Source organism: Rana temporaria, chromosome 2, assembly GCF_905171775.1.
Source record: "Rana temporaria chromosome 2, aRanTem1.1, whole genome shotgun sequence".
Taxonomy (NCBI): domain Eukaryota; kingdom Metazoa; phylum Chordata; class Amphibia; order Anura; family Ranidae; genus Rana; species Rana temporaria.
Window position 1 is genome coordinate 182,226,073 of NC_053490.1, and position 16,050 is coordinate 182,242,122.

The 16,050-nt window shown below is 41.6% G+C and overlaps 1 protein-coding gene across 1 annotated transcript in view; it reads right to left on the reverse strand.

Annotated features, from left to right (window-relative positions):
- ABCC4 (ATP binding cassette subfamily C member 4) overlaps positions 1–16,050 on the reverse strand; it is a 344,218-nt gene that overhangs the window by 167,290 nt on the left and 160,878 nt on the right. Inside the window, exons 18-19 of the mRNA XM_040336098.1 lie at positions 13,025–13,128; positions 7,421–7,567 (exon numbers count right to left, since the gene is read on the reverse strand). Coding sequence (XP_040192032.1) covers positions 7,421–7,567; positions 13,025–13,128 — 251 coding nt within the window. The remainder of the gene's footprint in view (positions 1–7,420; positions 7,568–13,024; positions 13,129–16,050) is intronic.

Genomic DNA, 16,050 nt, shown 5'->3' on the forward strand with positions numbered 1-16,050 from the left:
GAAAATACAGTATGTACGGCACTGAAATAAAAAAAAACACCCGATTGTCATTCTGACAACTCGGCTGAATGTCATGTTAAAAATTTTTTTTGGGTGAACCCCCGCTTTAACCACTTAAGCCCCGAGGCCTGTTTTTCAGACTCGGTGTTTACAAGTTAAAAACAAGTTTTTTTGCTAGAAAATTACTTTGAACCCCCAAACATTATATATTAAATAAGAGAATAAAATGGCGGTCATTGCAATACTTCTTGTCACACCGTATTTGCGCAGCGGTCTTACAAGCGCCATTTTTTTGGAAAAAAATCACTTGTTTTAATTAAAAAATAAGACAACAGTAAAGTTAGCTTAATTTTTTATTGTGTAATGTTATGCTGAGTAAATTGATACCCAACATGTCACGCTTTAAAATTGCGCCCGATCATGGAATGGCGTCAAACTTTTACCCTTAAAAATCTCCATAGGCGACGTTTAAAAATCTCTACAAGTTGCATCTTCTGAGTTACAAAGGAGAACTAGGGCTAGAATTATTGCTCTCGCTCTAACAATTGCGGCGATACCTCACGTGTGGTTTGGACACCGTTTTCATATTCGCTTCTGCGCGCGAGCTCGTCAGGACGCTTACAATTTTTATTTTTTGTTATCTTATTTATTGTACTTAATTTTATTTATTTTTACACCGTTTTAAAAAAACAAACAAAATGGGTCACTTTTATCTATATAATAAGGAATATAAATATCCCTTGTAATAGAAAAAAGCATGATGAGATTTGGGGTCAAATATACCTCAAATCTCATTTACACTAAAAGGCAATAAAAAATAAATGGTCATTTGAAATCGACAACAAAAAATGTGCCTTTAAGATGTATTGCGACGTTTTGATGTTGCTTCTGCCCTGCTATGGTATGGAGACGGGTGGGGGCCATCTTGTCCTAACTCGTATCCATGCCACAGAGGGAGAAGGACCCGATCGCCTCCGCCGCTACCAACCTTATACTTGCCTTGGCCCCATAATTCCCACGGGGGGAACGAACACACCAGCTTCGGCCGGTGTTCTGAGTCCCGATTGGATAGATTGATAACAGCGCTGCCATTGGCTCCCGCTGCTGTCAATCAAACCCAATGATACCGGTGCGGGGGGTGGAGCACAGTGCTGCCGTCTGTCTACAGACGCAACAGCAGGACAAAGGAGCGCGCCCAAAACGGTGTCCACAAAGGAGAGCGCTTCTCCTACATGGCACTCGAGAAGAGGAGGAGCCAGGAGCGCCACGGAGAGACCCCAGAAGAGGAGGATCGGGGCCACTCTGTACAAAACCGACTGCATAGCGGAGGCAAGTATGACAGGTTTTTTTTTTTTTTTTCTAAACAGAACCTTTACAACCACTTTAACAGAGCCACCCAATCACTGTACAATAACTGTATATCCCTAATAAAGTACTTCAAGTGGTTGTTAAGCCACTACAATCTATTCATCCCATTTCCTCTGTTATATGACAATGTGTCCTAGTGTCTGTGCTGTATAAAAAAGATGCAGATTGTACCTTATATCAGAGCGTGAATCCTCGGCTCTCTCCTTTCCCCCATCTAACAGCTATAGCAGGAGGGGCCGAGAACTCCCACTGATGTCAGAGGAGAGAGCATCGAGCGGTCACGTGAGCGCCAGGAGACGCTCTGATATAAGGTATAATCTGCATTATAACATGTAATGACATGTATATAAGGTAACGGCAACCCAAGTGCAGCAAATGCACCAAAAACTGTAGTAACGCACCATGTTCCATCCTAAAAAAAGTTCTGGAGCTTCTCTAGGCCGATTGTTGCATGTAGGGCAGCCGATTTAATTGAATAGGCTGCCCTACGCTTGACGAGTGAAAACACTCCAAAACACCCAAAACAAACACATGCAGGAATTTGATTTTTTGCTACATGGAAGATGTGAACATGCTCTGACAACTGTCTCCATCCACTCCCTCCTACAGTATGTTGTGTAAAGATGGCCAAACACTATGCACTCCGATTGTACAATCTCTGTACAATTCCCTTTAGATTTACCAGAACTGACCAATCCATTCAATCTATAGCAAATCAGACAGGCCCTTGTACTACATAACTGATTGGAGATCTAAAGGAGATTGTATAGGAAGTGGGTGGATGGTGGTATTGTAATGAGGGAGGTGTGGTCCAGAGTGGTGAACACGCCCTATGACACCCTCTTCTGAATCCACAAGGAAGTGAAGGCTTCTGGGAGATGACCCAACAGGAAGTGAAAGTAATGGAATCTGAAAATTATTATAAAAAAAAAAAAACCAGACAAGATTTTAAACCTCCTGTAAATAAGGTAAGAGAAAGGCACATTGGGATGGCTGGGCCAGAAATGGCATTATACAACGCTTTGATTTACTACGAAAACTGAAATTCTGCCTAAAAAGGTGAACTTATCCTTTAATATCTGTTACCCCATGATCATGCATCAAAACCTTTCCTGCTGTAACTGCTTTAAAAAGATTTATATTCATTTAAAAATATATATATATATATATATATATATATATATATATATATATACACAAAGCCAATAATAACAAAGCTACTAAACCTGCTTAAAGGATTCAATAACAAATCAGCTATATAATTATACTAATTGGAGAGAGCACAACACACAAAGCAGTTCCAGCAACGCCAAGAATGCTTTTTTGTGACCATAAAGGTAGTGTAATGATATTATGTGCTGTTCGTGTTGCTTGGTTATTGAAGTGGCCCATACAAAACAAAGGTCTGCCGTAAATATTCTTTATAATTCTCATTAGCCACAAAGTCAACATGTTAAAACAAGAAATAACTCCTGCTGCGTTTGTTGTCTATTTTTAACCTGTTTTACCCTGGAGGGGTTCAGGTGAGCTCCGTGACATGACGTCTGCGACTAAGCTGAGCAAAGAGAAGGAAAATAGAAGGGTCAGAGTGACAAAACTATTTTTGATATTCAATCCTGTTGGCATATTGGAACACAAAAGGGAGCATGTAAAGTAAATAGACCAATGAAAGGCATATTTACATGTTACACTCAGCGCAACAAAGACTTTCAAGCAAAGCGGAAAGAAAGTGAGGTTAATAATCAATCTGTACAAAAGGGCCAGGGATTCAAGGGACAATGAGAATTCTTTACTCTGGAGCCTTATAAGCAGAAAACACTTCACACCATTGAACCTGCAAAAAAAGGCCTTATGTATCAAAGTGTCTGTGCTTAGAAGTGTTATTAGTTCTCACAGTCACCAAACTCAACCATTCCACGCCTGAAAAGGACACAGTAGTTGGGAGAGAACTGAAAAGTTTTTCATCATGAAACATTCATACACTAGGCTCCTGGAGAGTTGCAGCATTCAAATAAGTGGTAAAATATACTGTATACTTACACTGGCCACACAATTAAACATTACAAGTTAATTACATAGAAATAATTAGACTTTTAGTTGTTTAATATACAGAACAGAAAATAAGAGTAACCAATCAGGTTTCCCTATTTATTTTATGGAAACAAAAAATTTCAATTGGTATTTACGGGCAACATTTTTTATTTAAATTCAGATTCTCTTTTTTTCACTGTATATAAATAAGCTCCTACAGTGTTAGTTTTAGTAGGTCACAAAGGCAGAAGAGGAGCTGAAATTCCTATACCACTGGAAAGATTTTTCCCCCCCAATTCCTGCCAGGACAGGAAGCAATGGAAAACCTCTCCAACATACATAATTACCTGTAATGTCCATAGTTTGGAGTACAGTATAGGATACAAGTTGGATGTTCATGGACCATGGGTAATAGACTGCTACCTTCAGATGACTGGACAATGGCAAAGCTTTTGGACATGTTCCCCTTGGGCATAACCCCCTTGCGGCAACCCTCGGAGCACATTCTTTGGCACAAAACACATTAGTGTTAATTTGTTGAACTAGATGGACTTGTGTCTTCTTTCAACCTAAGTGTGGGGCCTTAGCTGTGACATCATGACGCTGGTGAAGTCCAGCAGTGCGGTTTGTATTCTATGCCTCTATTACTACTGCGAGTATATTATGAACATTTTAATAAAATAATTTTAGCATACTACACTATGGGGTTCACTCTTCTCTTTCCTGAGATTGTTCCACATAGTGTTGAATATTCATTGAAGAACTTTACCCTCCATACTGCAAGAGGTTTTGAGTTATCAGACCAGATGATTTCATTGCAAGCTGTGAGCTTCTAAACCACCAGATCGGATGATTTTATTGCAAGCTTGATCAGACCTCTGAAATGTGGGGTCTTATTATTATTATAAAGGATTTATATAGCGCAAACAGTTTACGCAGCGCTTTACAATATAAAAGGAAGACAATACAGTTACAATACAATAAAATAAAATATAAGAGGATTAAGAGGGCCCTGCTCAGAAGAGCTTACAATCTAATATGCTTTGTGATACACAGCTTTTTCGAGCCATGATGGTGGTAATTTTGGATACACGCATCATCACTTTTTCACAAGTGGATTCATTATTTTGTATTGGACTTTATATGAGAACTTTTATTTTCTGACACAATAGTGTTTTGCACGTTTTAGGTAAGCATAACAGTGCAACACATTAGGTGTATATAATGCAGAGTAGTACAGAAACAGATTGAGGGAGGGGAGGGTGGTTTGAGCCCCGTTCCAAATTTTTATATATGGATTTACAGGCAAGTCAAAATTCCCTTTATTTTAATTGTAGAGGACATAGGCCAGAAATTCATAGGCCCTGGCAAATCCCCAATCAATGAACCATAGGGGTGGGAAACAATAAGGCAAACAGAACAGTGTCAATGGGCCCAACAAGGCAGATAAGAGTCAAGGACCCAACTCGAGGCCTGGACATCAACCTGGTAGAACTTAGGAGAATGTGAAACTGATGACTAGATGGCAGTCTTAAAAATTGTTAACCAATAGACTCTTAATGTTGGAATGCCCAGAAAAGAATGAGCCTGTCAGAATACTGGAGATTCTTTATCCTTTGGGGGAGGGGTGTCCAACTTAATTTCCTTGTGGGCCACATCAGCATTATGGTTGACCTCAAAGGGCTGGTTGTATCAGCACCTCACCCCCTTACAGATGTCAGGAGCCCCCCACCATCCCTTACATATGTGCACCCCTTGCCTTGTGCTGCTGCCAGGAGGGCTGAACAGAGAAGTGCAGGATATGGTGGAGGAGTCCTGTCCTCTGTTGAGACTAGTTGGGGGCGGAGATAAGGGGGCATATGGGCCACATGAAATGGCAAGGCAAAAAAGGAGAATACCTTATTTGGGTAGAGGCCAATGTCTACATTGAGGTTGAATGCTGATACCATCTTAGGGAGAAAGGAGGGTCTCAGACAAACGTCCGCTTCATCTTTGTGAAGAATTAGGCAAGGGCTCCTTACAAAAAGGCTTCCAACGCTGAAACATGTCTGACAGAAGTAAAAGTCATAGAGTAAACAACTTTGCAAAAGAGAACACCCAAAGGGAGTTTCCTAATGGATTCAAAGTGTGGTTTCTGCAGGACAGAAAGAAACAGATTGGGATCCCCATCCCAAGGAAGCACAAGGTGCTATAATGGGCATCTAATCTGTGTGATGCCATGAATAAAAATGTTTGTTTTTTCAAATGAGAGTGAAGCTAAAAGTTTTTGAAATGCCCCTGTTTAACCCAAACGAAAAAGGACGAATCTCCAGATACAATAATGGATTTTTTAAGGAATATGAAATGCTGGGTTTACATACTCTAATCCATATGATACAGTACCTAACAGTAAAGCACAAAAGATAATACTGAAGTGGCTTATTAAATAATGTGGAAACGACAGAGCCAGATATACCCCTGTCATACCCCTGTCATTCAACAGCCATAGTGTTAAAATCAGTTAATGAAAAGCAGAATGGTAGAGTGGGCCATGAGACAGCATGCCTGGTCTATTTTGAAGAGGTCAGTGGTCATCTCCTAGAAGATTTAGTTAGTCTGTGTACCAGGTAATTCTGGGCCAGTTTGGTGCAATGAGAATCACAACTTTCTTTTATCCTCTATTTTGCCAAGCAGTCTAGGAAGAATCCCCATTAGAGGGAAGGCATATTTTAACCTGAATGGAGCATCCTGTGCCCAAAGCAATATTACAGATAAAGGAAGCTATAACATTTCTATTGCTATCTAAGCTTTCCAGTTTCTGACTACCACACCCCTCAATGTCACAGGGACAGGAAGTGATGGAAAATGTCCCCAAAAGGGATCTGAGAAAGAAATAGAAACCACTTTTAAATCACCTGAACAGAAGCATTCAAACTGGGACAGGGAGGGACAGGGAGGGTCAACAATTGAGCCAATAAGGTGTGCTGCAAGTACAACAGCAGACAAGAAGCATGATCATAGGCTGGGCAGGGAGGAAACCTAGCTGTATGGTTTAACTGCAGGAAATATAGGATTTTTTGTACAGTTGACAGGAAGTCGAAGTCTTAAACCTTCCGTTAATACTGCAGTCAACAAAAGTATTAAACATTGCCAAAGAAAACACTGTAGGCAGGCCCAAGTAAACCACCAACAAAAGCAGTAGTAAAGTAGTATTGAGAGTATGGAAAAATATATAAGAGGAGTGGGCTCCGTGTCCCTAAATGGACTCCAAGTAAAGGATGTTATGGTGCATACAGAAAAAATATATATATATTTAGTTTCTGATTCATTCAGAAACATAGGAAGTCCTAAACTGTTGGGTATCTAACAAAAATCCAACTGCTGGGTGGGCAAAAGACTCAAGGAAACAGACAACCAGGGGCTGCCTGCAGTTCAAAGAGCCACCAAAGGATCTTATGCCCAAAGCTGCCATCAGATGAGGCCACAACGTCCACCTAGCAGAACTTAGAGAATGTGTGAGCAGAAGACCAGGAAACTTTGAAAATCTGGGAAACAGATGCTTGACACTGAAAAGGCCAACATGCACTGGCAGATCAAGTAGAGTGCGCCTTGAGTGATGGGCTGTTGGGTCACCTACAAATGGTGAAACACAAAGGGCACTCACATGGTCCAGCAGCAATGTAAACAATGTTGACAAAAGAAGAAAATCCCTCTCAAAAAAATAAATAAATAAGTGCTATAAAAAAAAAATTGTCTTCACACAACAGAGCTGAAGAGACAAAGTGTATCCTCTTAAGACAGAAGGAAAAACTAAGGCATGTTGGTAGTGGGAGGAGTTGTCCTGGGCTGGCCTAAAGGTTTTTTGTTGGCCAGTATCCCACATTATGAAGGCAACAATATAACCCGAAGGTATAAATCTTCCTGTGTCCCTCACTGAAGCAGAAAGACAATACAGTATATAGCTATGTATTTAGCAATTTGCCTAGAGTTAATTGTTGTTTACTGTACAGGTAAAAAAAAAAAAAACAGGGCACAAACTTACCAATTGGGTTCCTGTCGAAAAACAACACTGGTGCACGTAGGAGTGACTGGAACATTTGGTTGTGCAAAGCCTGAGCAGCAGAAACAAGGACTTGAAACACGAGTAAGCTACGGAGAATCCCAAATATGATGGTAGCCACAGTTAAACCTGAAAACATACACAAACATGTCATGTACTTCACACATTAGGAGCAACATGCTGCAATATGTGACATGCAAAATCTTTATTTAAAAAGCACACAGAGTTTATTAGTTTTATGTTCACTAATCTAATGCCTGGTGAAGGCAGCAACATCTCATGCGTTTGTTATTTAACTTATAACATGCACGTTTTAGCCTATGTGTTTTTGATTAGCATAAAATACAGCAAAATAGCAAGAGAAAGGGGATGGATGTGATCCTTGGCATAGAAACATATGACTTCAAACTCACTTAGAAAATACCAAACTGCATTTTTGTGCTGAAGATAAACTAAATATAAATTCTGCTGTATTAAAATGTATGGCAACATAATGCTCTCTGCCTTTAGAAAGACACATGGGGGGGGGGGGGGATTTACAAAAACTGAAGCACTCATAAACTGGTGTAGCTGTGCATGGTAGCCAATTGGATTGCAACTTCAGCTTGTTCATTTAAAGTGGATGTTAACCCACTCTCATCATTTCTAAATTACGTCCATAGTGCTGATCTATAAGGACATACATGCCTCCTGCATGTATCCTTACCTGTCAAATATCTCCCCTTTATCTGTTTGGAGCCCGGCAATACTCCGGATTCTGTGGGCAGGTCTGTTGTCCAGTGCTCGGTGGGTGGAGTCGTGAGGTCAGTAGACTCCACGCCCACCTATACACACCCCTTGGCCAGGCATCGATATTTCTTACACTGAACTTTTGCTGGTCTCGTGGATTATGCCCCATGATCACCAACATCCAGTCAAAACCCAGGAAAGTCACCACATGACTTCAGCATTCAGCATGAGGAGTGGAGCAGCCAATTCTGAGAGAGCTGGAGAAAAAAGGAGGAGGGATGTGTAGTACTCAGAATTCCTCTCCCACCACTAGTGTATGAGATAAGGAAATCACCTGTCACTCACAGCAAGGGGGAAGAAACAGACACCTATTTCTGTGTGTGTCTGTTTTTATCTTACTGAAGAAAGATAAGAGGATTGCTCAGAGCTGGATTAACTCTTTGTGGCAAAACTGAACACAGATGAAATTACATCCTCTGCTGTAACAAATGAGTCTTAATTAAAAAAAAAAATTTGTGCGTTTACATCCACTTTAAGCTTTGACAATAAAACAAAAAAGCCGATTAGTCTCTATGCAGAGCTGCACCAGACTTGTCACATTTCAGTTTTAGTAAATTTATGATATACAGTCATGGCCAAAAATATTGGCACCCTTGCACTTCTATCAGATATTGCACCACTTTGACCAGAAAGATGTTGCAATTACAAATGTTTAGGCATTCATGTTTATTTATTTTGTTTGTATTGGTATGACACAAAAAAGTGGAGAGAAAAAAAATATGAATCTGACACATTCCACGCAAAACTCCAAAAGTGACCCAAAAAAATTGTCACCCTCAATTTAAGATTTGGTAGCACACCCGCTAGAAAAAAAACTGAAATCAATCGCTTCCTGTAACCATCAATGAGTTTATTACACCTCACTGCTGGAATTTTGGAGAAACCCAACTTTCTGACATTGGGCCCTCCATTGCACCCCAGAGTTCTTTGGTCGTCTTCAGATTTCATAATTCCATACACATCGCCAAGACATCCAGTGCCTGTAGCAGGAAAGCATCAGTTAACCTCCACTATGTTTGACTGTAGGGACTGTATTCTTTTATTTAAAGGCCTCATTTATTTTTCTGAAAACAGTAGAATGATGGTCTTTGCCAAAACTTACCCGAGGAAGCCAAAATCCTTTTGGGGATTTTTGGTAAAGACATTTGCTGCCCCAACAGACTCACCCAGCATGATCGTAAGGCTCTGATGGAGCCTAGCAACAGGGTCTGACTTCTGTCTGATGCTCCATAGGTCATTGAGACCGCAAGGCCAATGTGATCTCACTGTAATCGGGAGGTATGATACTCCAGCGTAGACATCGTGCACTAACCCGGAGTGGGGAGAGCCTTTGGGTAGACCTTTACTTTTGATCTTGACAGTATCGGCGATACTGTCAGACATTGCTTGTATCTGCTTCACGACAGTGATATGCAGAGTTTGAAAATACAGACACACCTGCAGTGTATTGCATTCTTTGCCCTACAAACTTCATCATTGACCGATCCATGCTGTGGCTATTTAGCTACTAGCAGGCTCTCTTGCTTAAATATAGCTGCAGCATGAGTACTGGACTTTACCAAGTGCCGTGGCTCACTCCTGGATTACTGTCTAGGGTATACATAAACCTAGAGGAAAAATACCCGGACACTGCATAGCTGCTGTTCTGCTGTAATGTGCACAGAATGAAGATTGTCCATTACATTGAATAAGTGTGAATTTTACTATTGAAGGCCATTCATTTTGCAATACAGCTGTGCTAGACCGTGCCTAATTACTGAGTGAGCAAAACGACATGAAGAGGAGTGCCTTGCCTGTCCATTATTATACAGTCTAGCCATCTTTCATGCCCCATCCTGGCTAGAGCAAACTTGCCTTCCGGCCACACACACATGCTCAGGTGGATCTATAGGACTTCCTTGACCCTTATTAGTTAAGTTACAGGGATGCCATTTTAATCCGGCATCGACCCGAGCGTGGAATTTAGCCCTGTCTCACCTTGTGCTCCATATTGCTGTATGGGTTACCATCGGTTTGCATCTGTACAAGTCTGGGCCCTGTTGTGCGTTTTTATATTTGAGTGGCATCATCCACTTACTTTTAAATTGGTGTTTGGAGGGTGTATGGCCAATCTGGCTGCTCTTTTTGTAATAAATTGTAATCTAAAAAAAAGATTTTTTTTCTAATTAATAAACACTGTATTTGGTTCTTTGAGTGATCACTCTACAACTCCTCGTTTCTTTGTGGATATACTTTCCAGTTGTTGAGGTACCCCACCACACTGGTGAACCGGTGACTTATACTGGGATTTTCTTTTTCTCTATGGAGAAACCCCAAGCACCCTGCTGTTTTTTTATTTTTTTCATTCTAGTTTTGGCAAACTCCAATCTGGCTTTTTAACCGGCCATTAACCGCTTGCCGACCGCCGCACAAACTTATACGTCTGCAGAATAGCACGGTTGCCTAAAAGGACTTGTATATTTACATCCCCTTTAAATTGCCACCGTGTGGTCGCGAGCGCCGTGACTGTGCCGTGGGACCCGCGGACTCGATGTCCACCGGTGTCCTGCGATCATGTCACGGAGCTGAAGAACGGGGAGATGTTAGTGTAAACACATCTCCCCGTTCTGTCTAGTGACACGGTCACTGATCGCGTTCCCTGTCATCGGGAACAGTGATCAGTGACATGTCACGGCAAGCCACGCCCCCTAACAGTCACTCCCTAGGTCACACTTAACCCCTTCAGTGCCACCTACAGGTTAACCCCTTCACTGCCAATGTTCACCATTTTTACAGTATTCAGTGCATTTTTATAGCACTGATCGCTGTAAAAATGACAATGGTCCCAAAATGGTGTCAAAAGTGTCCGATGTGTCAGCCATAATGTCGCAGTCATGATAAAAATCGCTGATCGCCGCCATTACTAGTAAAAAAAAAAATAATAATAATAAAAATGCCATGACTCTATCCCCTATTTTGTTGACGCTATAACTTTTGCGCAAACCAAACACTTATTGCAATTTTTTTTACCAAAAATATGTAGAAGAAAAAGTTTCGGCCTAAACTGAGGAAAAAAAATATTTTTTTTTATAGATTTTTTTGGAGATATTGATTATAGCAAAAAAAAAATTTTTTTTCAAAACTGTCATTCTATTTTTATTTTTTGCGCTATAAACAAAAACCACAGAGGTGATCAAATACCACCAAAAGAAAGCTCTATTTGTGTGAAAAAAAAAGGGACGTCAAATTTTGTTTGGGAGCCACGTCGCAGGAACGCGCAATTGTCAGTTAAAGCGACGCAGTGCTGAATTACAAAAAGTGACCTGGTCTTTGACCAGCCAAATGGTCCAGGGGTGAAGTGGTTAAGATCTCTGGAGGTGGACTTGAGATTGCCCATGCTTTTCCACAATTTTTGTCCTCAAATCCTCAGACAATTCTTCGCTACTCTTTCTATTCTCCATGCGGCGCAAAGAGCCACACAACAGAAAGTGAGAGTACATTTTTCCCCATTTTTACAGTTTTTTGGTCTGATTTCTATTTTGTCAGCACCTATTAATTGATAAAGTAGAGTATATTTACAAACTTCAGGAGGCATCACAAACTTGGAATGTCAATTATTTCTTACAATTTTAAGAAGGTGGAAATATTTTTTTCCAGTTCATTTTTGGAATTTTGCATGGAATGTGCCAGATTTGGCTTTTTTTTTCTCCACATTTTTGTGTCTAACCAATACAAACAAAAGAAATAAACATGAGATTGACTAAAACATTTGTAACTGCAACAATTTTCTGGGCGAAGTGGTGTATTATCTGACAGAAATGCAGGGGTGCCAAATTTTTGGCGACGACTCGAGTGTGTGTGTGTGTGTGTGTGTGTGTGTGTTTATGTGTATGTGTATACATACATATACACACACACACACACACACACACAACTATATTATTATATATACACAGTGGGGAAAATAATTATTTGACCCCCCTGCAGATTTTGTAATTTGCCCATTTACAAAGTAATTGAGGGTCTATTTTTATCATAGGTGTATTTAAAAATGATAGAAACAGAATATCAACCAAAAAACACGATACAAATGTTATAAATTGAGTTGCAGTTCAGTGGAAGAAATACAAAATAGCCAGTGGCTTAGGGGACAACTCTGTTGAATGTCCTTAAGTGGACCAGCTAGAGCCAGATTTAAAACCTGATTGAACATCTCACGAGAGATCTGAAAATGGCTGTGCACTGACAGTCCCCATCCAACCTGATGGAGCTTGAGAGGTCCATGCAAAAGAAAAATGGAAGAAACTTCCCAGGTGGTGATAAGGTGCTTCAACAAAGTATTTAGCAAAGGCTCTGAATACGTATGGACATGTGATTTTTTTTTGTTTATAATTTTTAATAAATTTAAAAATATTTTAAACAAATTTCTTTCACGTTGTCATTATGGGGTATTGTTTGTAGAATTTTGAAGAACATTTTTTGGAATAAGGCTGTAACATAACAAAATGTGGAAAAAGTGAAGCGCTGGACTTTACGGATGCAAAATTGTATCCCATTCACTTCAATGCAAAAGAGACAGCTACTGTACATTAACTAACTTTAAAACATCATTTTTTAAAAACTGTCTGTTTCAGTTTTCAGCCAAGTGCATCCTGAATTTTTGGTTTCAACACTGGAATTCTCATTTCACCGCTAATATATACAAATTTGTACAGCTCCAGTTTATTTAATAATGTTATATTATTGCATGCATAAAAGTATGTATCATTCACGATCATATAAAAAAAAAAAAAAACACAAAAGCAGATAGTACATTACCTGCATAGACTCCTAGATAAAATGTATTATCTAACTTCTCTGTTTCGGTTACATTGGTTCCCTCAATGACATTGGTGACATTCAGCTTCTCTTGTTCTGATGCCCTAACACATAAAAACAGAATAATCTCATCAGAACTCTCATTGGAAACATGCCACCATCAATAGTATTTAGCACATGATAAAGGAGGCTACAGTGCGGTCAGCATTACTTTTAGTCTCCCTACACACTGCATTAAATGCATGTACCTTGCCAAAACTTAAAAAAAAAAAAAAAAAAAAAATATTCATATTTAAATAAAGACATATTCTAAACAAGCCGTAAGTAAGCCTTAAAGCAGAGCTCCACCCTAAAGTGGAACTCGCGCTGATTGGAACCCTCCGGTGTCACATTTGACACCTTTCAGGGGGGAGGGGGGTGCAGATACCTGTCTAAAGACAGGTATTTGCACCCACTTCCGGCCCGGCATTCACGGGCAAAATACGGGCATTGCATCACATCCCGTCGCCCCCCGTTGTGTGCTGGGAACACTCGGCTCCCAGCACACAGCGGGAGCCAATCGGCGGGCGCAGCGCGACTCACGCATGCGCCGTAGGGAACCAGGCAGTGAAGCCGGAGCGCTTCACTTCCTGGTTCCCTCACAGTGGATGGCGGGGGGGCAGCAGAGTGACGAGCGATCGCTCGTCCTCTGCTGCGGACGGCGCTGGACTCCAGGACAGGTAAGTGTCCTAATATTAAAAGTCAGCAGCTGCAGTATTTGTAGCTGCTGGCTTTTAATATTTTTTTTTGGCCGGACATCCGCTTTAAAACAGGTCTTCACTGACCTCTGTGCAGAGGCGTAGCTTGAAGCTTGTAGGCCCGATTCAACGTTGACCTGGGCCCGCCCACTACCACCCTCCACTTCCACCGTGGGTGCAGATACACTCACAGAATGGAAAGATACTCAAAGTTGCTTAAGAGTTTTGAGTGCCTCCTTACATCAGAGGACAGGGATCACCGCTGGAGAATCAGAGGACAGGAAATCACACCCCTGGCAAGTCACTTAGCAGAGCTTCTTTCCTATCCAAGCACTGTATACAGCTCTGTGTTTTTAGCCCTGCGGAGGAGGAGCAGTATAGAGTAATGTAATAAAAAAGTAGATCAGCAGCTGGGCATAGCATCCAGGGTGGAGGGGATGGTCAGGGGGCTTGGGGGGGGGGCAAAGCCATGTGACACAAAATCTGGAGCCTGCAGCCCCTCAGGAGGTGTTAAGGGATTTGTTTTAGCAATTTCTGAATGTTTCTCTGTTTCTCTGTCAGTGTTGGGGGAAGGTCATCTCCTGAGGGTGTGTGTCTTTTCCCCAGTTGTCAGGGAAGTGGTGTAAGCGGACATCCCTGGGTGGGGGATACAGGGAATACCAGCTGGTGACTAGTAGACAATGAGCAGTGTCTTACCTCACCAGTGACAGCAGTCCTATCGTGGCTACAGGACGGCACTCTCCTCCTCTTAAAGCGGGGGGTTCACCTTAAAAAAAATTCTAACATTACATCCAGTATACTAACGATATGTAAAGTATGCTGGTATTTTTTTTTTCTCCGTACATACCGTTTAATTGTTATTTTCGCCCAGGCTTCCGGGTTCTGATTCCCGCGGGACTGGGCGTTCCAATTGAAAGCTTAGCTGATTGACGTCTGGTGAAAATCTTACCATGGCGCATAAAGCCAGTCACCAGTTTTCCGTAAATAGACGACCTGCGAGTCGGGCTCTATAATTTTCACCAGACGTCAATCAGCTAAGCTTTCAATAGGAAGGCCCAGTCCCGCGGGAATCGGAAGCCTGGGCGAAAATAACAATTAAACGGTATGTACGGAGAAAAAAATAAATAAATACCAGCATACTTTACATGTCGTTAGTATGCTGGATGTAATGTTAGAATTTTTTTTAGGGTGAACCTCCACTTTAACTCACTGAGCTCGGTTACCATTCCATGTAACACACAGCACAGACACTTTCCCATGCAGGGCTGTTCTCACCCCGTGGACCTCTCCATTCAGGAAATGGTTCACAGCTTCTCCCCAGAAAATGAGATTAGAGAGGTGTGGACTGTGGAAGGCAAAGTGGAAGCCCAGTACTGGAGCATGGCTGTGGGGCCCTAGGGCAGTTTGGAGCTGGACTTTGTGGAGGATGAAATAATATCATCACAGGGGGGCTGCAGGGGCCCCCGGAGCTAGGGGCGGGGTTGCGATTGTGACCCCTGCAACCCCTTTTGCTAGCCCCAAGCCTCTGTGGCTGCGGACACTGTGGAGCAATTATTTTTGCAACAGAAGCACTGAAGTCTACCAGGTTGGCAGATGAGCTCACTTTGGCCCCAATTCACCTCCTCTGTATTAGAAGATTGAAAAGCTGAACTACATCAGTGCTAGGAGGGCTGCGGGTCTGAAGAAAGTGCACTGTGTGGTCCCAAAATGTTGCTTTTGTGGTCATACAAGAATAAAGAGTTTTGCAGTTTGAAATAAGCCTGTCAGCGTACTGGCATCATATTTCATCTACACTATGTTGTACACAGTGACCAGATGGGAGTTGTTGCAGCCACTTTTTAGTCACATGGTTGAATCCCATATGGTGTGCAAAAAGGATCTAAGCAATTCTGTTGTGAATTCTGAGAATGAATTGCACTAACGTGCATGTAGCTACAGAGGGCAATAAAGGGGCTGTTTAAAAGCAAATTAACTGTGTTTATTTAAATGTCCATAGCCTGGCCAGGGTTACATCTAGGGCTTGTTCACACAGCCGATTACTTCCACGTGGCTGCATGGACACAGCTGCTGTGTCCTAATGTTACATCAGTGCATGTGCATCCAGGGTGATTTCAGGGACACGCACCCACACGGATATCACATTGGCACACAGCAGTGTCCATGCAGCCACATGTTTTAATCTATGGGACTGCCTGGACAACAATGCACGCAACACCTGTGCATCCCTGTGCCTGTGCAGAACAGGCTCTGCATGGCACACAGAAGTAATCAGCAGGGTGAATAAGGCCT